This window comes from Spermophilus citellus (assembly GCF_964194105.1).
Source record: "Spermophilus citellus genome assembly, chromosome: X".
NCBI lineage: Eukaryota > Metazoa > Chordata > Mammalia > Rodentia > Sciuridae > Spermophilus > Spermophilus citellus.
The window spans coordinates 128,369,380-128,392,340 of record NC_138190.1 but is presented as its reverse complement, the minus strand read 5'-3'; the positions used below and the strand labels follow the sequence as shown (position 1 = coordinate 128,392,340).

The 22,961-nt window shown below is 37.8% G+C and overlaps 1 protein-coding gene across 2 annotated transcripts; it reads left to right on the top strand.

The window, feature by feature from the left end:
* Nucleotides 1-1,078: 1,078 nt before the first annotated feature.
* RAP2C (RAP2C, member of RAS oncogene family) lies at nucleotides 1,079-6,664 on the top strand. 2 transcript variants are annotated; one of them, XM_081276443.1, is made up of 3 exons: nucleotides 1,079-1,206; nucleotides 2,984-3,783; nucleotides 6,353-6,664. In XM_081276443.1, exons 2-3 carry the CDS (start codon nucleotides 3,511-3,513, stop codon nucleotides 6,629-6,631), a joined length of 552 nt encoding a protein of 183 aa, XP_081132569.1. In that variant the 5' UTR covers nucleotides 1,079-1,206; nucleotides 2,984-3,510; the 3' UTR covers nucleotides 6,632-6,664. The 2 variants fall into 2 exon arrangements, with proteins under 2 accessions (XP_081132569.1, XP_081132568.1); XM_081276442.1 differs by lacking the exon at nucleotides 1,079-1,206 and adding an exon at nucleotides 2,597-2,845.
* Nucleotides 6,665-22,961: the final 16,297 nt, after the last annotated feature.

Here is a 22,961-nt window from a genome sequence, read left to right as displayed (position 1 = left end):
AGCCAGAGTTGGCAACTTAGTGAGACTTTGTCTCAAAATTAAAAATAAAAAGGGCTGGAAATGTAGTTCAATGGTAAAGCACCACTGGGTTCAAACCTTGGTTCTTAAAAAAAAATAAATATATATATATATACACACACACACACACACACACACACACACACATTTACATTTACTCCCTTTTCCCCAATAAAACCTGATTGCTGTTTAAAATTATTTTCAGATTTGAATGGCTATATTACACACTTTTGGGGATTAAACTCAGGGCTATATCCCCAGTCCTTTTTATTTATTTATTTATTTTTTGAGACAGAGTCTTGCTAAGTTGTTGAGGGCCTTATTAAATTGTCCAAGCTGGCCTCCAACTTGCAACCCTCCTGCCTCAGTCTCCTGATTTGCAAAGATTACTACCAGCTGCATGCATGTATTTTATATAAATGCGAGCAACCATACATTTGTTCAGTATCTTGCCTTTGTCATCTATATATCTTGGCCATCTTTTCATATTGGCACTTACCAATCTACCATGTAAATAGCTGCATAGTATCCAATTTTGTGAAATAGTTTTAAAAAATAAAGAACTTTTACTTCCATTTGTTGACTTTCCTAATCAGTGGTGAAATTAACACCTTCTAAGAAAGTTTAGAAACCCTCTTCAGACTGAGTATGAGTGACATTTGTCCACCCTATAGTTGGTGAAAGGGACTCAACAGGACTCTGCACTGAGGGCAGTAGTATTTTTCTCTGTATGGAAAAACAAAGAACTCTCTCCAAAACACAGCCAACATACTCAGCGATATTAGAGTTGCCAACAGGTGAAACGACTTCAAAAATAAATAAATAAATAATGAAACCTTCTGTTGTGCCAGTTTAGTAAAAGAGCAGAGACTTGATATGATTGCTCAACATTAGCTGGATCAGAAGAGGAATTTCCAGACTCAGTTACAAGAGGGCTGAGGATTCCACCAGACAGTCTGGAGACAGCTAGAAAGGGACATGAGCAGCAGAACTCCAAATCAGCACGTGTGGAAGAGTGACCTATGGGGAGAGTCATAATTCATAGACCAAAGCTCTTCCAGCAGAGGGCAGTGCCTCAGATATCAGGCAGGGCCCAGGACAGCTAGAGTCAGTGCTGGGGACTTCTCTGGAGAGATTGCACCAGCTTCTGGCGGTGGAGAAATTGAGCTAAACTGTCCTTTGAATTCTGTAAGTAGCATTGGGGGATACTGAGAAGGGACAGTGGAACCTCACACTACTGTGATTTGCCTGTTTTCTAGTGTCTAAAAATTTGGATTGGGTATACATGTCTATTCATACAGTTTAGCCATTACAGCTTTTAACTAAGGAAATTTGGGGTCATTTTCACCAAGTTAGCCACCGAATCTCTCAGTTTCTGGGTGAACTTGAATTTTTAAAAAATGGAGTGACAGGGCTGGGGATGTGGCTCAAGTGGTAGCGCGCTCGCCTGGCATGCGTGCGGCCCGGGTTCGATCCTCAGCACCACATACCAACAAAGATGTTGTGTCTGCCAAGAACTAAAAAATAAATATTAAAAATTCTCTCTCTCTCACTCTCTCTCCTCTCTCACTCTCTCTTTAAAAAAAAAATGGAGTGACATAACTAAAATATAACCTAGACTTCTGACCCTGGGGCCTGTGGAACTGACACAAAGTTTACAAGTAGAAAGTCAGCAGAGGGAAAAATAATGTAAGAAGTAACAATTTTATCTAAAAATGGAAACTTAGTGTTTAACTCTGGAGTTATTGGTTTTTTTGAATTTTAGTGCTAAGAAAGATGGCCTTTAAAACAAAACTTTAAAGTGGAAGAGCCAACCATGCAAAATGTTATACATGCAGATAATCAAAAATTAAATGAAAGTAGTCCACAGGCCTAGACTATGTCCAACCAACTCTTCCTTAAATATTGGTCACCTTTTCTGCTGTGTAGTGGTTCAAATCAAATGGGAACAAAACCGTGTAGAAAGTCTAATGCTTTTGTTTTTGAGTCTTGGTATTTTTAAAAAGAGGAGTGGCTTTGGTATTTGCTAGCGGACCAGAGTCAAGGCAGATTTGCTGGATAATAAAAGTACAGTGTGTATTTAATTGCCAGGCACAGCTAAGTAAAACACACCACATATGAAATAAGCGCCAAAGCCAAGTCTAAAGGCAGTCTGTATACATGTCTGAGAAAAAGATCAAGTGGGAAGAAATACCAGCAAAGATAATAAACTTCCTGAGCTGTTTTCTTTTTCCTGCAACTTTTAGTCCAGGGATGTTTGACTTTCTCCCGATTGCTAGATTATTAGCTGGCGATCCTCGCCGGCCAAGAAGCGGATCGAGTGCTCAGACCCAGCTGGTGGAGGCCGAGAAGCCAAGGGACTTCAACGGGTTTAGGGGTGGGACAGTCAGCAGCAGCTGCGGGCGGGAAAGTGGAAATGCTGGAGGTTCTCAGAGGGGCCCTTTCTCAAGGCCTTAGCCCCGACCTGAAACTGGGCTGCCTGCCTCGCTCAGCAGGGCGCGGCCCCAGCGCCACCCGGCTCGCCCGGGAGAGGTGGGACTTTCCCCACCGGAAGTGATCCCGTCCAGTCTGGGGGAACTGGGGCACCTCAGCCAGTGTGTCAGGGAAACCCTTCCGGGTGTACGCTGGGGGTGGGGGGTGGGGGGTGAGAAAAAAAAAAGAGGTGGGTTCGCCTAGAGTCCCTGCGGCCGCCGCCGCCGGACGGCCCCCGCCCCTTTCCCCTTGGCGAGCAGCGGCGCTGGGGCGGCCCTCGGACATAGGATCCAGCGGGTGGCCATGGCCTTGGCTTGACAGCCTCCCAGGCAGCCGAGTTGGTGCGGACAGCTGGGTAAGCGGTGGCGGCTGCGGCTGCGGCTGCAGCTGCGGCAGCAGCCTGCTCTGAGTGGGAGCTAGGAGAGATGGCAGCCAGGGCCGCAGGCTTGGGGCAGGGGTCAGGCGGGTAACGTGCGCCTTTCTCCTTTCATAGGCCGACGACCCCCGCGGGAGCCTGGGCCCATAGACCCGCCCCGGCGGCGGTGACTGGAGCGGAGCCCGCAGGCCTGGACCGACTCCGTGGCGCTAGCAGGAAGCGGGGTCCCTGGGCTCCTTTGTGTGAAGGGCGGGGGAGGGGTGCCGGGCAACCCCTGTCTGCGGGCTCCTCCTCGGACGCCCTTTCCTCGGCCCCCACCCCTGCCCTCCTGGGGGCGTGCTCCGTCTCCCCACCCTCGCTCGGCTACTCGGAGGCTCACCCTCCTCCCCACGCCCCCTGCCTGGGCTCCAGTTCCTATAGGAAGGGCATTACCATCCCATCCCCACCCACCCGACACTCCGCTCTTTCCCCTCCCCCTCCCCCTCCTTTAACTTCCTCTTCTTCCCCGGTCGGGCCCTCTGCTTCTCTGCACTCTCCTCCCCAGTTCGCAGATTTCCGCCCACCTTCCGCCTAGGCTAGCCGCAGCGCAGCTAGCGGGGTGTTCTTTTTCCCTACTCTGGTAGGAGTTAGAGAAGGTGAGACTCATGAGGGAATACAAGGTAGTGGTGTTAGGGAGCGGAGGGGTTGGCAAATCTGCCCTTACTGTGCAGTTTGTCACCGGGACTTTCATTGAGAAATATGACCCCACCATTGAAGATTTCTACCGCAAAGAGATCGAAGTGGACTCTTCCCCCTCCGTGCTGGAAATTCTGGACACCGCAGGAACGGAGCAGTTTGCCTCCATGAGAGATCTCTACATCAAAAACGGCCAAGGTTTCATCCTGGTTTATAGTCTGGTTAATCAACAGTCTTTCCAGGTAACCTAAACGAGTCTTGTAATTTGTTAGAAGGGGGTGTGGTAATTCTACGTTGACTTTTGATTTGCTTGAACCGTGCGTTAATGACTGTGTTTTCCTTTTCAAAGTTGGACATGGCACATTTTTGAGGTTACTCCTGGCATGGAAAAGTATCGGGTGGTTTGTATAGACAGTGCTAAAGTAACGAGCGTCAACAAATATGTTAAAGTTATTTTTAAAGAAAAAAAATGAAAATGAGATAGGTCAGTCTGAATTTGTTTAACCTGGAATATAACCTTCTGAAGTTGCTTATTCAATTCAACAAGTATTGATTAACCTACTCACAGAACAACATCTAACAGATAATCTCGGGTAAATAGAAAGCTTTGAAAGGAAAAAATTATTTGGAGCTCATTATCTCTTGAATAGATAAGACCTGGGTCTGCTTTCCTCTCCCACCCCCTCTCTGTTCTCTCCCAAGTTTCTCAACTACAGTCATAAATCTTAGTGCTGCAAGATGAAGAACTCAAGACCTGCCTTCTAGGCATTTTACTTACTTATTTACTTACTTGGGGGCATGTAGTAGGAAGGGAAGTTACCCATGGGAATGGCTAGTACCTAGAATTAATAACCACCAGAAATCAAGAATGACTCTCCTTTTCTACATTTGATCCAGATTATTTCTGGTATCATATCCTATATTTATAGAAAATATGTGAGTCTGGAAACAGTGAACAAGTGCAGATTTCTTACCCCAGCAGGGTAGCCAAACTGGATGTGGTCCAATTTCTTAGGAAAATCTGTCCTGTCCTTCACTGGGAGACAGAATGAAGATTTAACGTTATTTTAAGATATGCAATAAATGTTGCTATTTATTCTTTGAAAATAAATAACCTCATATTGACCCATTATATTGACCTCCATTGATTTAGGAAATGGATATTTTTTCTGCATTTAAGGTATGCACTTAGTGTTGCTTACTTGAGAGACTTTAAGTGCTTTAGCCTATGCAATGTGTTAATTTCACATTCTTTAATATTTTAAGTTAAAGTACTATCATGAGTTTTTCCAGTACCCTCGTATAGCAACTTCAGAGATGATTTTTAAAAGATAACTTTGAAGTAAATGAATCAAAGCTTTTGGGACCAAACTAAAATTCATTTTATGTAGGATTAAATTCCAGACAAAAGTAGCATAAAGCATCCCCCCCCGAAAAGTACCAAAGTACTAAAGGTGCTATTTGACAGACATTTTCTTTCTAAAGGCTTCTCAGGAGATTTGTTATTCTTTCAGCTGACCCTCTTGAGACTGGGAGTCTTTTGAAGGTTGTTTCACAAGATTTCCATTATATCCTCTTCTGTTATACACATAAATAGGCAGTATAAACCTGTAGCATTATTTCAACAGAGAGACTTAGACTCTTGAGCCCAAATGCCGTAAGTTTGGATTCTCAGCTGAACTTGTGTTCTGTAAGGGCAAAGGGAAAAGAAGTTTAACCTTGAAGACGGAATTGATATGGGATCAAACCAAATTGTTGCAAATATAAGATCACTCTGAATTTTTAGAAATGTTCTTGGATTCCTTGTTTTCCCTTTGACCCGCCCACAAATGTTCTGTTTGTAACTATTCGAATCAAATACACATTTATATTTAAGGCAAATCACAAACAGCAAATTTGAACTTGGCTGTTAACTATGACTTATGTCCCTTGAATGACTATTTTCTGATGTATATACAATAAATTCAACCATCATTTTCAAAAAAAGAAGGAAAGGAAAATCACAAAAATTGTAATGCTAGAGTTAAATCTATAATATTGTCTTAAGTTGATACACCTTCCCCCAAAATTATTGCTACTGGAAAATTGTTAAGACTCTTTTCTTCTGTAATTAATTGTAATTACTCAAGAAAAGTAGTACAGGAAGGGAAAAAAATCAAGTAGTAAAAACAAACGTAGGCAAAGAGAAGTATGACTTCTTCCCGCCCATATTCCTCCTACATTATCCTTCTTCAGTGGTTATCACCATGACAGTATTTTCTACTGTACTTAAGTTTATTTTAAGGTGTTTGATTTTATTGTAATAAAGACATACTATTCAATTTGAATGTATTAATCTGTTTTAAAAACTGTTCTTCTAGTCATTACAAAGTATTTTTTGTTCCCACCTAAAAAACTTTCTCTCAAGCCCTCTTGCTAAATGGCTAGGAATGCATGAGTGCTGCAATCCTGTGCTTGGATAACAGGTGTTACAGGGAGCGATGACAAGCAGGCAGGTTTAGGGAGATGGCCAAACATCCTCATGTATGAATGGATTAATCATGTTTGGGAACTTGATTTTTTAATCAGTATAGACTGAAGGTGGGAGAAGTGATAATATAAGTTTTAAGGTTAGTGCACAACCTGCATTTAGCAGGGCCTATAGAAATTATCTACTTGATGGAAAAAAAGTAATGATGTTTTCTTTATTGGGGTGTGTGATTTTATTTTGGGTTCAGCTTTATGTACTTGGAGGGATGACTTTTGTGATACTATAATGCCTCTGTTATGCAAACACATAATTTTTCTTTCTCTTTGTGATTCTTTGAATAGGATATCAAGCCAATGAGAGATCAGATTGTCAGAGTGAAAAGATATGAAAAAGTCCCACTAATCCTAGTAGGAAACAAAGTGGATCTGGAACCAGAAAGAGAGGTTATGTCTTCAGAAGGCAGAGCTCTGGCTCAAGAATGGGGCTGCCCTTTCATGGAGACATCGGCAAAAAGTAAATCAATGGTGGATGAACTTTTTGCTGAGATCGTCAGGCAAATGAACTATTCATCACTGCCCGAGAAGCAAGATCAGTGTTGTACAACTTGTGTTGTCCAGTAAAAAGATAACCTCAATCATGGCCATACCGAGCAGGTTAGTTGTTAATGAAACTGTATAAACTAGGTAGTGTTTTGGGTTTTTTTGATGAAGTATAACAAAAATCTGGTTAACAGTAGTACATAGGATACTACCTTAAATTTCTTTATTTTTAAGATGGCATTTTCCTCAACATAAAATAGTCAATATTCAATGCAGAAAGCCTAAAAAATGCAGATAGACAAAACAAAGGTAAAAAATTGCCTAATATTCCCACCTTTAAGATTTATTTTTTGGGGGCTGGGGTTGTGACTCAGTAGTGGAGCACTTGCCTAGAGTGTATGAGGCACTGGGTTCAATTCTTAGCACCACATAAAAAAACTAAATAAACAAAATAAAGGTATTGTGTCTATCTACAACTTAAAATATTTTTTTAAAGATTTATTTTTTAAAGTGAATTGCTGTTCTTCCCTCTCTGCCTTATTGATAACATTTCTTTGGGGTAAGTCAAAGGACAATACACCTTCACCCCGTTTTGCTGATTTAACATCTAAAATACACTGGAGAACATTCAGAAATCGTCTCAAAATATGATTAGTTTTGTGATGTTTCCTATGCATTTATGCTATTATACTCTGGACAAGAGAGTTGCTTTAATTGAAGCCATCAATTTACCATCACCAAAGTGCTTGGTTTAACAGGATGATTATTTAATCAAGTTCATCCGTACCTTGCACTTGAGGAATTTAAGTGACCTGTGATGATGATAAATTATAATGCCACAATATACGTTGACTTCATTATGAATATATGGTCCAAATGAGAATCTGGTTAAATCATTTGTGATGTGTTAGAAGGTGCTGTCCCAATTAATAATTAATGGAATTAATAAGAAAAATAAATCTTTATACCTTTCATTAAGTGCTAAAGGTTGTTTTTAATGAAACAAGTTTTGAAAAAGTAAGATTATATAAAACTTAGCACTTAAAATGAAATTATTTTATTCATATTTTAGTCTTTTTAGTCTTGATTGTAATGGAGCAAATGATCTCACTTAGACAGTAACACTTAGATAATAAGATAAAAACAAACAATATCATGGATGACTGAGAAACCACAGCAAATGCCAGACTAGCCCAATAATATCAGGAATGAAATTGATCTTTCTGAGCCAAGGCTGACCTCGAGTCTAGGAGGCAGTTTTGCAAATGGCAACAGGCATTTCAGATTGCAGAGATGATTCCTAATCAAAGGTCTGGCTTCATATGTGCTCCCGGGAGAAAAGACTAACGGTCCCTAATTTATCTTTGTAGACAAGGTCTACTGTCAGGTAGTGTCATCTTTGAAAATGAAGGATGACAACAGTGCTTCATTCAAAATGCTTTCACTCATCAGCTTTTAGCATACCAGAATATGTTGCAAACTCATTTATTTTCTTCTATCTAGGCACATCTATTATTTTTGTAAAGTCACTGTTCAACTGTTGTCTAATTTTTGTTGATAGTGTCACACTTGCAGTGTAGTTATTTCAGGAGGGGACAGACACGCAGGCAGTTGAGTCCCATGCTATTGCTTCTGTAATCTCTCTTTTTAAATTGTAAGCCAGCTTCAGGTTTCAACAAGTTCTGTGTGGTGACTGCATCTTTACCATTATGCTCTTTTCTCTAACTGACACCATTAACTGGGCAGAGGACATTACTATATACGTTTTGTTTTAGTTTTATCATCTTTATAAAAAATTGATCAAATCACACTAAATTTTGCCAGTTTTTTCTCATCATGAATGTAGACAGCTATAGAAGGTAAATGGAATAACAAATATTCTCATAGAGGGCCATTGTTAGCTAGTTGGCAAATTAATAATTTCTAAAGCTTTTAAACCTTTTTTATTCTGAATTATTTGATCTTATTTCATTTTGCAGTTTTTGTGATGTGACTTATTTTTTCATTTGATTACCTCCAGGGATGCATTCATAGGGATTTTTAAAAACTCTAGCCAATTATTTTTATATTTCTTATTAATTATTATAGGAAATATCAACTCAGGCATGATGGTGCATGCCTGTAATCCCAGTTACTTAATAGATGCTGAGGCAGGAAGATGCCAAGTTTGAGGTCAGCCTGGGCAAATATGAGACACTGTCTCAAAAAAAGTACTAAAAATCAGAAATTATTAATACTAATAATTACTCATTTTTCTAGTGATAGGTCAAGTTCCCTGTGTGGTTTGTTGCATGGCTTTGTTTTTATCAGAGCAATACATGAATGAAGGTATAGACTTTGAAATAAAATATCTAATCAGCTGAATTTCTGAAAATATTGGAAGGGAACTCCCTGAATAAAATCTTTTATTAGAACAAAGTCTATCATATGCAGATTTTTTCCAGTGTCAAATAAGACTGGACTGCTATGTGTTGGAATCAGTAATCTGAGGCTAGTAAAGTTTGTGATTATTCTTGCTCACGATTCACCTTTAAAAAATAAGCTAATGGATTTCAAATCTTGTAGCTTGTGAGTCATGAAGCTGTGAAGTCTGTCAGTCCCAAATCTAGATTGAAAATCAAACTTTGACAGGCAAAGGTAATTTGAGAGATGTTTGTCCTTCATATTTAGAGGAGTGCCTTGTCTAAGTTAGAAATAATAGCATGTAAAACAGACTGGGATCATTGTTGTTAATCTGTTGCGTTTAACTGAAAGGGAAAATCTATTAATGCTCTAAGAATTGTTCCTTATAATTCCTCACATTTATTTCTTACCACCTTTTAATTTGCATTATGGATCTCTTGCCTAACTCCTCTTTAACTTCATGGCTCCAAGGATTATTTCCTCAATTTTTACCCTCACATTGGCAGATATTTTAGTGTAAGTTTGGAAGCATGACCAGATTTTTTATACACAGTCATCATTCTGATTTCTTTACTGACCTGAGGGGGGGGGGTGCCATCAAATGCTTTGAAAGACCTCTTTTACTGTACAGCTGCAGTATAATATAAACCCAGGTCATTGCAACTCTCTTATTGTATTCACTACATCATAGCTCCTCCATACTGGTGTACGTAATAGGCAGTCTGGTGTTTTAGCACATTGTTATTGAGAAGGATGGATGAATAATCTCATAATATGAAAGAAGTAAATCACAGTGTTATAGGAATTCAGAGCAAGTAGAAAGCAGTCTCAACATTCTGGGCTCTTTGTTATGTGAGCCTGTCTTCTGCATTGTCAGATGTTTAGCAGCATCCTTGGCATCTACCCACTAGATAGAGATAGCATCCTCCAGGCTCCTGGCTGTGAAAAATAAGAATATCTCCAGAAATTGCCTAATGTCCCCCTATAGCAGAATCACCCCTGATTAAGAACCACAGAGTTAAAGGAGCTCAGGAGTGGTAGCATCTGAGTGAGGTCTTAGGAAAAGGGTAGGATTTGAGGGGATGTGGGATAGAGTTATTTCTAAACAAAAGGCATTTGAAGAAATAGCATGATAATGTCTTAAAATAAGGGGGAAGTGCATTAAAGTTATCCTTTAAATGGACAATTTAGTATATGTTTTTGTCAAATATAGTTTTTTAAAGACAGGTTTTGAAAGATTCCTATGAGTCAGCCCGGTATTGATGAAAGTTATAAAGAAATAAAAAGAGGAAAAAGGTGTTCTTTACTACAATTTGAAGGTCTTCTGCAAGATTTTATCCATTTTCCCATGTATTATGGAACTGGTTCTTCTAATAGAGTAAATGGTGCATAAGAGTACCAAACACCAGGAAGCAAACTGAAAGAACAAAGAACATTATTTATGTCAGCCCCAGTTCATTATATATGTCAGCCTGAAGAAAAAGGGAGATTCTTGATTCAAGACTAGCTCATCATTTCACATGGCTGCAGAATTCCTGGGATGTTAACAAAGGCTCCTAAAAGGCTGAACAATCTACGAATGCCATTTTAGTTCAGCTGGACTTTTTTCTTTTCTTTTCTTTTCTTTTCTTTTTCTTTTTTTTTTTTTTTTTTGGTGCCAGGAATTTAAACCTAGAGGCACTCTACTCCTGAGCTAAATTCCCAGTCCTTTTTATTTTTTTCTTTTGACAACCAGTTTTGCTAAGTTGCTAAGGCTAGCCTCGAACTTGCCATCCTTTTGCCTGAGCCTTTGGAATCACTGGGATTGCAGGTGTGTACCACAGTGCCCAGCGGAACTTTTTTCTAAATACAGTGGAATTAATAAGCATTTTCAGGATTTTTTTAATGAATGAAAAAGGTAGAATCAGAAAGGTTTCTAACCTTTTTTTTCCAGTTTTTCATTAGATACAATGTGTTGAGAATTTAGCAAATGTGAGGGGAAAATCCTTGAGATTAAATCATTGTTTGTTTTAAAATGCTGGCATTTTCATATCCAGGTTAAATATTATATCAGTAAAACACAGGTGAAATTCTGTTGTAGTAGGGAGTTTGGTTGGATACTTCCCTTTTTTTCTTCTCCTGTTCTATTCTGTGTATCACTTCAAGTGGGAGAAATGGCTTATTTAAAATTCTCATCTGTCATCCAGTTCACATGGTAAGCCAGAATGGAGTGGAAGAACTGAGTGGAGAAAGAAGCATGCTTTGGAATAGTATGTACCATGAAGGCCTAGTGTGGGTCTGGGGTAAAAGGGAAGAACAGAGTTGCTTTTACCTCTTTGCCACCTTTCATTCTCCCAGACCTGCACTGATCCCCACAGGGTTCATGGTTTGAGAGTATTCATAGTGGACAGTGTCTAGTTAGACCTGCTCTGGGTGTGAAGGTGTCTGGTGATTAGAATAACTCTTTGTATATTTGTTCCCTCTTTAATTGCTTCCTTTTAACCTCAAGATTAGGCTTTTATTGCAGAATGAAATGCATATGAGCCATTGAGTTTTACTCCATTACCTCTCTGGCTTAGAATGAACCATCAGTAGAATTAACAAAAATTGCATCATGAAATTGGAGAATTGCCACCAAGGAAGTGTTCTAGCCATGCTACAGGGAATATTCTCCTCATGGGATTACTTCTCAGTGGAATTCTATAGTTCATAAGATAATGTCACTAAGAAAAATTGAAGTCTTGTCAGCTGTTGGGAAAACTTTTCCAATCCAAAACATACTCCCAAATTCCTTTGATTAGCCACAGTGTTAGGAATATCACATTCAGAAAGTGCGATTTAAGCTGGGTGTGGTGGCACACCTCTGTAATCCTACTACTGAGGATGGCAGGTTCTAGGCCAGCCTGGGCAAGTTAGCAAGGCCCAGGTCTCAAATCAACAAAATACAGTTGAGGGGAGCAGTACCTTACCAGGTCTGATTCAGTTAGCAAGTGGGATTGGATCATTTAGCTCACACTACTGTTTATTATCACTGGACCTGGTTTCACTACTTGAGATCTCAGAATTAAATCCTTCATGTTAAACTTTTGGGAGTTTTAAGTCTAGGACATAAGGAAAATAGCTATTCCCTTCTACCCTGGGTTTATCATAAATATTTTGGGTGTATGCATCCTTTCAAGCAGGATTCCACCTCCATTCATATCATAAGTATCAGGAAAATTGGGATAGAGAAATGAAACATAAAATATTTTTTAAAATATAACCTCTAGACTAGGCATGGGGGCACTTGCCTGTAATCCCAGTGACTCAGGAGGCTAAGGCAGGAGGCTCTCAAGTTTGAGAGCAGTCTCTGTAATTTAGGGAAACCCTGTCTCAAAAAAAAATTCCTGTAACTCAGTGGTAAAGCTAGACCCTGGGTTCAATCCCCAGTACCAAAAAAAAAAAAAAAAAGTAACATCTGTCAGATAACAGAATGTCAGCCTGGTATTTCACTAATACAAATAATATTTAACTTGGATATGAAAATGCCAAGTAAAAATATGAAGGAAAATTCATTTTCAAAAAAATTCTTTGGGGCTGGAGATGTGGCTCAAGCGGTAGCGCGCTCGCCTGGCATGCGTGCGGCCTGGGTTCGATCCTCAGCACCACATACCAACAAAGATGTTGTGTCCACCGAGAACTAAAAAATAAATATTAAAAATTCTCTCTCTCTCTCTCTCTCTCTCTCTCTCTCTCTCTCTCTCTCTCTCTCTCTCTCTCTCTCTCTCCTCTCTCACTCTCTCTTTAAAAAAAAAATTATTTGGTTAAATCCCCAGAATATCATGTTTCTCAAAGGAGAGAAAAAAAATGACTATGATTGCACATTTATATTTGCTAAAAAAAAAAAAAAAAAAAAAAAGGAGAGAGAAAGAATGCTAGTAAATACCATTGTATTGAGAAATGGTAAATCCAGTTAAGCAAAAAAGACATTCACTAACTGCTAAGCCTTTCAGGAGCCTTTGTTAACATCCTAGGCATTCTGCTGCCTCGTGAAATGATGTGTTAGTTTTGAGTCAAGAATCTCTCTTTTTCTTCTGGCTGACATAAATAATGATCTCTGTTCTTTCAGTTCTGTTTGGTACTCTTGTGTACCAATTTACCCCACTCAGGAGACTGTATTTCACAATTTACTGAGCAAAAGGTTTGGACTATTGTTTGATTGGTTTCAATTTTTTATTTTTTAAATAAAAACTTGTAAAAGAGTACAAAATAAAAACAATTAAGCAAGTGTTTGAGCAGAAGCCTCCAGAGTTAAGATTTGTTGGGTGTCTTACTGGAAACTTGAGAGTGAGGACAAGGATAATCTGATCTATATTGAAAGCAGCATTACACCTTTGCAATGTGTCTAGTGTCCTGTCAGTTAAAAAAGTACTAATTTGACCAGCTGCTTTTAAGCCTCTGGGATGTTTTCCTTTTTAAATGAATAAGAGTGTTAATACACTAAAAATTTTGCTGTCACTGTGGAGCAAGAATATTTACATTCTCCCTTCTGTGAAGTTCTAAACTGAGAGACACCGTCCTTTTGGTTTAATGCAAGATTTTGCTTCAGGATTTATTACTGCACAGAATTATATTACTCTTTTGAAAAGTAGCCAGCATTAATACTTTATTTAAAGGTATATCTAATGTTAATATGTTGAATATGACTCAGCATTTATCTATATGAACATTTCATTGGATTATTGTCATTTTGTGAAATGTGGATGAAACAAATGTTAAACAGGCTTTTGTGAGGCGGGAAGTAATGAATATATAAACTTTTATTTAATATATATTATGGTCAGTAAGCTGGTTTGTATTATTAATGTTGATTTGGGTTAGATATAAATAGTAACTACTTTCTTAGTTTGATTTCAGAGAAAACCTAAACATTTTATAAGTCTTTAATATTTAAGAGACACAAACATTTGAAAATCTCAAACTTTCTGTAATTGTTTATTTTGAAAAATGTAGATTCAAATTTATAGTGAATTTAATAATTTAAATTAATTGCAGGTAGTCTGAATTCCTAAATATTCCTCATAAGGAGATGGATATGTAATGAAATATTATTCTGTTTAAATAGGTATGAAAATTCAAAGTAGAATAAAAAAATACATACGTTATTAGTCTGGATATCAAAGACACAATCCTGGTCTTCTAGACATTTATAATACTAAGAAATGAATAATACATGACATTTGTACAGTCATTTTATAAAGTACTTTCATACAACAACCCTGAGAGAAAAGTATTTTTATCACTGTTTTAATAATGAGGAAACTGGACTTAAATAACCCATGTCCTAATTAACAATTAACTTTAATGCAAAAAATTCTTAATTTTAATTAGAAAAACTGTTTCTATGATATTTTCTATGAAGGAGGATTTTGTTCTGTCTTTTTTCTAATGTGTTTAAGTGGCAGAATTTCAATAATGATTGGAGCTACCTTCTTCAAAAGTAATCATGTTTATGATACAGCTACTAATAAAGCATTCTATCAGGCCCTTTGAACACTACAGAAGTACAGCTGTCAAATAAAATTAAAATTATGCATTTATAAACGTTGGTAGAACCCTTCCAGAGCTTCCACTGTTTTCACTTGGCATTCTTTCCTAGTTGCTATTCTTTTGTTTCTGGCTTTATGATAACATTTTTTATCTACTATGTTAAAAAAACAAACATAATTCCATTCCCCTAGAAGCTAGTTGGTGATTCAGCACAGCTGAAGGACATTGTATCTGTCTGAATGATAGATCCCCCCCTCCACAATATTAAATGGAAGGGCAGAAATCTATCAGCTATAATAACAGAGACTGAGGAATCCCAGTCACAGAGGTCCTTATGTTTGGGAGGATGTTTGAAAAAAGGCATACTGTAGTGGGAAATGTGAACTGCTGCTGTCACCTTGCATTTAGCTCAAACTAGGGTACCTAGTAGGTGCTCAATATCTAAACTGTTTGAATCATGTTTTTTTTTTTTTATTTTAAATTGCCAAAAAGCTTTCGGATATCCCAGAATGCAATGTATTTAACACTTTATGGTGGGGCTGGGGATGTGGCTCAAGCGGTAGCGCGCTCGCCTCGCATGCGTGCGGCCCGGGTTCGATCCTCAGCACCACATACCAACAAAGATGTTGTGTCCGCCGAGAACTAAAAAATAAATATTAAAAATTCTCTCTCTCAAAAAAAAAAAAAAACACTTTATGGTGAAAGTTTTTAAAGTGCCAGTTTGTCTCAATAAAATTAAATGAATAGGAAAAATTACCAAAAAATTAAATTGGAAAAATCTATCATTGTCAAGTTTACTCATAATTAATATGCATTTAATTCTAATAGCATTCCCAGTTAAAATATGAAGGTATCAAGTTCAAAGTAGAAGCACCACTTTCCACATGTATACTCTAAGATGGTTTAAACTAGTAAGAAACATTAATATTGCATAAGTATAAAGTCTAATAAAATTTTAAAAAATCAACTGGAGTAGTTACACAGACACAGTATGTGATATCCAGTGCATCAATACTGTGCTTCTACTTTTTAATGACATTTCAGGGCCATAGAAAATTGCTTTTTTACTCAAACTGATGGAGAAAACAGTGAAAGTCCACCTGAAGATTCTTACTCTTGTTACTGCTTCTGTTTCCAGTTTTTTAAACTATAATCTGTATTTCTATATTTTTATGACATTTTTATCTTAATTGCAGATAAAACTCAGAGGAAATTTGCACAGATGCTGCTTTGGAGAACTTTACAACCTGGGTTGCAGAACTGAGCCTTGGTAAACCTGTCTCTATTACAGCATGTTGCCATACATCTAATTAAGTGCATAAGGTCTTTGGCCTTCACGATCCAACGACCTTAAACAAGAATGCTTAGCACGTTTACCATACGTTTAAAATCTGTTCTTTATCAATCAGTCCTTTTATAGCTTTCTAAGTTCTTATTGATGGCTAATATGCAAGGGTTAATTTTTAATATTTTCATTGATTTCTTTAATCAGTTTCTCAAGTTGTATTTATTAAATACTCAAACTCAGTATTACCTACTCAATGCCTTTTAAAAGAAAGTTATAATGGAGAAAAAATTGAGCCTTAAACAAATGGTTACTGCTGTATATTACCTCGTACCAGTGCTTCATCCTATTTGTAAAATCTTTCTCCTTCAAATGGTTGGTTAATACTTTGAGACTTTGTTTACGTGTGGCAGTGTTGTAAAAAGAAACTAAAGATCACATTTTACCTGTATGGATGGAATATCCCTCTTCCTCAAGTGCAGTTTGTGCTGTGTTTTTGTAATTAACATATTCTGAAAAGTTACTATTGCTATTGGAAATTGACTATAGAACATTTAGTTGAAGAGTTAAGCTTTCGATTCCATTAGGTTTTCACATGTGTTAATCTCATTTACAGCATCGAATTGCGGCAGTAACATTTTCCTTTCTGTGAAGTTCTAAATTTAGTTATGACCTACTTAGCAATGCCTTTGAAAAGGGATATTGTATCCATGGTAAATTAATTGTATACCTAAACAGAGATAGCTCAGCTTTGCCTGTCAGGCTTGTAATTGACATCTAGTAGACTTCTGCACATGTAAAATTGAATTCAAATAAAATCATATACACTTTCTAGTTCTTAATATTTGTCTTTCTGAATAATAGTTTAAAGCAATATTTGTTAAAGTTTTCTTGCACTATCACGATTGCTTTTTAGTTATTTCTCAAGAAGCATGTTCGTAGTAGAGACAAAATCTGTGTAACAGGAGGGAGAATAGCACCAAGTCTCTGGGCTATTTTTTATTTTTGCAAATGTGCTTTCTAATAGCCATTGCCTTCCATGTTGTTTACCTAATCAGCACATTTTGTCTGAATACTTGAACATTTTAACAGTAACACAGGTATAGAAGCAGAAAGGAAATTTAAAGAGTGATTTTTTTTTTGGTTCAGTTTTAACATCAACGAGTGCTTTTCATAGCAAAGATTTTTCAGTTGTGTAAGGTTGACAGTATTTTGCTGTTGGATTTTATTTGATTTTATTTGTGTGCTTTTAATTTGCAGAAGTTAGTAACTGCAGCTCACCTACTGCACCAAAGTTCTCGATTTTAGGAGCCCAGCTTTAGTCATTTGAACATGCTTCTAAATAAAACAAAACAAAACCAAAACTATACTTTTGATCTATAATAACCGCTCAATAACTTTGTCAAGGAAAGCTCTAATATATGCAGTGACAGTTTATGGAAGGGTGTGGCAATTTTAAATTTATATTGTGTGTGATGTTCAAATACAGTGATATCTGTATTCATGTGATTTATTGGTCAGCATGACCATTAATTATTGAGTAGAAATTGATTAAACTTTGATTTCCTTTTTTTAAATCGTGTTGCATTTGATTCCTGATCAAATTCCCCCAAAGTGAACTCTTGCTCTTAAATTTGGAATTTTCTTATTAAATTGTAAGTATAGAAGCAATTGAAACATTGTTTTTACTATAAACTGCTTGAAATGAATACAATTTAAGTTTGCACTTTAATACCAAACTTAAAACCAAACGCTCATTTCAAAGTAGGTTAAGTGATCATGATTTATTCTTATTAACTTTGTGAAATTCTAAAGGAATCAAATAATTCATGATAAATTAAATTTTCTGCAGATTATTGATTTTTATACAGTGTTTCTTTCCTATGGATATTGTTCCCTGCTCCCCAAACCTGCTCCCCAAACCTATCTCTCTCTGTTAAAGTGTTCATTGTCATTGACCTCAGCTACAAATTTAACTTGAATTCACTTAGGATCACAGGAATCAGGGGAAAGTGATTTTAAAGGTGGTTTCTCCAGCACATTTTAAGAAAAGGGACCAAAAGTTATTTTAGCTTCCTCAATAGATTGCATGTTGCTTATTAGGATAATAAATTAATATTAAATGCAATATATGTCTTGTCTTTACTATGGCATCTGTTTAGGAGTTGTTCAAATCACTGCAGTAGGGCTCTGCTAATAAAATCATGTAACCTATTATCATGGATCTAATGTACTGTAACTTTATTGGTGAAAGGTAAAATCTCGAATAACAAGTACAAACATTGAACAATTACCTATAAAGATTTGTAAAAGTAAATTTTTCCAATAGATTTCATTCTTGTCATTTTGTAAGACGACCCTGCAGTCCACCTGTTTGTAACTTTTTTAATAAAATAGACATCTGTATTACTGAGGTTGGTTTCTGTAATTATTTGGTGTATCACTTCTTGTTCTAGATTTCCTCACTTGTGATTCTTTTTCATAACTCCAAGTCTTTACTTTTAATAAAAATGATAATATGTATTACAGTACATGTTTAAATGATAATTAAACATTGTTCACTTATTTCCTTAGTCACTATTTTGGCATATATGGGAGGAACTGAAATATGTCCTAACATGTAATATTTAATCAAGTGAAATAATTCATAAATAAATTGGAAATTATAAATAATGGGTAAAAAGAAGGTATAATGCATATAACAGCACAACTGGGCTCCATCCATCATCCCATATTATGCTGTTTTAGATGCTATCCTTGCAGTCCAAAATGCCTTTTTTTGCAATGAAAGCACTGATGATTTCAGGGCCTTTCCTCTTTTTCTCCACTGCAAGAGTGTTGTCCCTTCATCCAGCAAAGTCAACATTTCTAACCAAGTGAATAACTCAGAGGGAGAGATGAGAGGCTGGAATAAGGTTTAAGAGCTCAGGGAGGGGGCTGGGGTTGTGGCTCAGTGGCAACACACTCACCTGGCATGCATGAGGCACTGGGTTCGATCCTCAGAACCACATAAATGTAAAATAAAGATATTGTGTCCACCTAAAACTAAAAAATAAATAATAAAAAGAGCTAAGGGAAATTAACCAGATCTGCACTGGTTACCATTAGAGGACTCTTACAACAGAGAGATCATGTTATCTCCTCCCCATTGTCCTCTTCATTTCATTCTTTTCCTTGGAGAAGATGTGTCTAATCTTCACACTCCTTCAGTATAGAGCATCTTGGGGTCAAGATCCAACACTATAAGTCTTTTCATTCAGGTTTAAGGCAAGGGCAGTATTTCAGATAGGCTCCTGCTTTCACCTGTATTTTTCTAATTTAAAATTTACTACTATCTGGTGTTTTGTATTTGATTGTCCGTATTTTATGTTGATGAAACCAAGACTTAGAAAAGTTGACTTAAGTTCATAAAGACAAGGTCAAACAAGATGTTGAGAAAGGTTCTTTTGGAGAAGCTTTTGAATGAATTCATCATTGGGTAGAGTCAAGTGGGTACTATTAAAATTACAAAGCTCATGGAAACCAGATTTTAAAAAAACACAGCAAGAAGTAGCTGTTTTAAGTCAGCGTGTCAGTCTATATGTAACAAAATACTATGAGTGCTATTTAAAGGTAATGTGTGTCTTATATTGCTAAGAGTTTATGTAAGACATAAGCTATTTTCATTATAGCTATTTTTCATTGGAAAGGCAATGTCTTAAATCAGGGATATGGCAGTCTTTGGCCTCCAGGCAGAATCCAGCCTGGTTAGTGCCAAAAGAACTGTAGTTAGATTTACCAGCTGTATCCTGAATCCATTGCAGAGCTCAGCTGCACCCTTTTTCTCCCTAAACTTCTGGTTTGAGTGGAGGACAAGACTGAGTCACATCAAAGGATGTGCAAAGAGTCATACTCCTATAAGCATTGTTCTCAATGGCCCAGGTTACCCCACTCCCAAATGGGAATGGTCCATTCGTTGTCTTACCATTCATGAGTTTTCTCTTATAGACTATGAACTCTAGGGACTTTGGCTTATCTGTAATGCATTATAGGTACTCAATAAATATTTTATGAAATTATAGTCACAGAGTCAGTAAGGCAGTTTGCTCTTCAGAAAATTCTAACACTGCCATTTCCTGCTGATCTTTAATATTTACAGCATTCAGGTAGCATGGGAAGTGCATTTTCTCTCCACATCTTCATTCTCTATAAACCAAATTGTTTTTGTTTTGTTTGGGCTTTATGTGTTTATTTTTCCAGTCCTGGGGATTGCTCTATCACTGAACTATTCTCAAACTTTTAAAAAAAAATTTTTTTTTGGTACTAAGGATTGAGTCCAGGGACATATAACCACTGGGCCACATCCCCAGCCCTTTTTTATATATATTTTATTTTTAGATAGGATCTTGCTGAGTTGCTTAGGGCGTCACTAAGTTGCTGAGGCTGGCTTTGAACTCACCATCTCCTGCCTCAGCCTCCCAAGCCACTGGGATTACAGGTATGTGCCACAACACCCGGCTCAAAAAAATTTTATTTTAAGACAAGTTCTCACTAAGTTGCTAAGGCTGCATTAACTTGTGATCCTCTTGTCTTAGCTTCTTGATTCACTGGGATTACAGGTATGTGACATTGTGCCTGGCTGTTCGTTTTTGCTTTTGATTTTTGTTTATAAAATTTGTTTCTAAACTCACTTTAATGAGAAATGTATATCATACATACATGGTCTGTACAGGTACACTGTGACTGGACTGAAGCACTTATCCCTCAAGGGATAAGAATGCAATCAAGAAAGGGGATTTAATCCCATACCTGGGTTTCCTTTCCAGTAGATTCTGTAGCTTCTCTAGAACTGAACCTTCTTTATTTTTTTTTATTTTTTTTAGAGAGAGTGAGAGAGGAGAGAGAGAGAGAGAGAGAATTTTTAATATATATATATATATATTTATTTTTTAGTTTTCGGTGGACACAACATCTTTGTTGGTATGTGGTGCTGAGGATCGAACCCGGGTCGCACGCATGCCAGGCGAGCGCGCTACCGCTTGAGCCACATCCCCTGCCCCTTCTTTATTTTTACATGAGTGGGAAATGCTCATGTTTCCTTTCCAGTAGATTCTGTAGCTTCTCTAGAACTGAACCTTCTTTATTTTTACATGAGTGGGAAATGCTCATATATAGACCCCAAAACTCAAATATTTCCTCTTTGATGAAACAACAACTCATGAGCTCCTTGCAAAGCATCAGGTAATCCCCTTATCTATTTCTCTACAGTCAACTGCTCTGCCTTTGTCCCTGCTCCATTCTCTCATTGTACCTACTAACTAACTTGTACCCAATTTGCTTGAACCCTACCCAGCATCGTCCCTTTTTCTGTGTTTGTCATAGATAGTTTTATGAGTAATGAAGCTATTAGAAGGTTTTTTTACTGCACATTTTCCAGCTCTCAAGACTTAGTCTCCAACTCCTTTGATACCAATAATTGTTGTCAACCAATTTTCAGGTTGTCTTTTAACATGAGGTCATACCAACAATGTCATCCCCATGTATGTGCTTCGACTTCAGTGATTTGTGCAATGATTCATGCAGTCGGCCATGTAACTAGAGACTCCCAGATGACCCAGAAAGCCCTCCAGGAATTGGCTTCTAAGGCCCTAGGTACTTAGTTACTCATGCTGTGAACCCCAAGGAATGTCCTGGGCTTAGCAGTTTGAAGCTCCTACCAGCTGCCATAAAGTTTAAAAGTTGGGAGGAGGAGACATAAAATCATGCTTAACTTTTCTTGGAACTTAAAAATGGTCAGGTATTAAATCTATAGTTAAGAAATATAAGGATTCCTGAGAGTTCTGATTTTTCAATAAGGGGAAGAGGGTTTGTTGTTCCTCTACTGAAGAGGAAGAACAAGGAAGCCCTGATACCAATGGGCAGTTTTCTCTGGTCCCTCCTTTGGACATATGTGTGCCTCTCTTTAGAAAAAAATCTCAACTGGCTGGACATGATGGCACCTGCCTGTAATCCCAGTGACTCAGAAGGCTGAGACATGAGGATCACAAGTCTGAAGCCAGCCTTGAAATTAGCAAAACCCTGTCTCAAAATAAAAAGAGCTTGGGATGTAGTTCAGTGGTAGAATGCCCTTGTGTTCAACCAGTAGAATAACAATGAGAGAGAGAGAGAGAGAGAGACACAGACACATTCCAACTGATCTGATGTGTAGATATTATGCCATTCTCCAAGATGTCTCAGAATGTTTTTTGGTCCTTTGTTCAGGCCCCAAATTATACAGAGGTGAATAGAAGGGGTGAACATTTAGAAGTCATATATGAGCTTTCTTTTTTAGTACTGGGGCTCAAACCTGGGACCTTGCACGCGCCAGGCAAGCACTCAACAACTGAGCTACCTCCCCAGCCCCATATGTGAGCTTTCCCATGCTGTTTGCCAGCTGAAGCCATGGTGGTTGCTTGAGTCCCTCTGGCAGCTGGGATGAGAAGAATAAACCCTTGCTTTCTAACTCAGGAGAATCCTGCGCTCCAAACCTTCAGCAATCCAGCTGGCTAAAAAAAAAAAAAAAAAAAAAAAAAAAATACAAATAGTTCCAGTGACCTAGGAATGGAAACCTGGCCCAGAAAAAAGTGATTTACCATTGACAGTAAATAGTTGCCTGGTGAGGAGGCTAACTATTCTAGACAAAAAATGGGACAAGAAGATCAGTACCTTTATTTAACATTCATTGGGTTTCTAAGTATGTGCCCAGGCATGGTGCTATGAGCTGAATTTATCAAAGGAATGCCATAGGGCCCCATTCTCTGGTGGAGTTCCCAGTCTAGCCTGGGAGACAGACTTTCAAGAATAATTATGAGGTGTGCTCTAATATCAGCATGTACCATAGGTCAGGGAACCCAGAGAAGGGAATGGATTTGTTCTCCCTGTGCAGTTCAAGGGAAGGTCAGAAGAACTTGCCTTGTGTGTGGGTTCTGGAAGGTTAAGGAGAAATTTGTAATAAAGAAATATCAGATAGGCTTTGAAAGATGAGATTAAGAAAAGCCCTGAGAGTGGCTGGCAGGGTTGGGAGTTAGCAAGGATAGCAGGGGGGAGGAAAAGGGGAGGAGCCTAGGAAACAGCAAAAACTGGAATGTAAGAGTAGCGCATACCACACTATGCATGCCATGAGGAGCCCCAGGCAGGATGCTGCAGAACAATGGCAGGAGCAGGATGGTGCTTCAGAAAGATGTCAATATCAAGGAT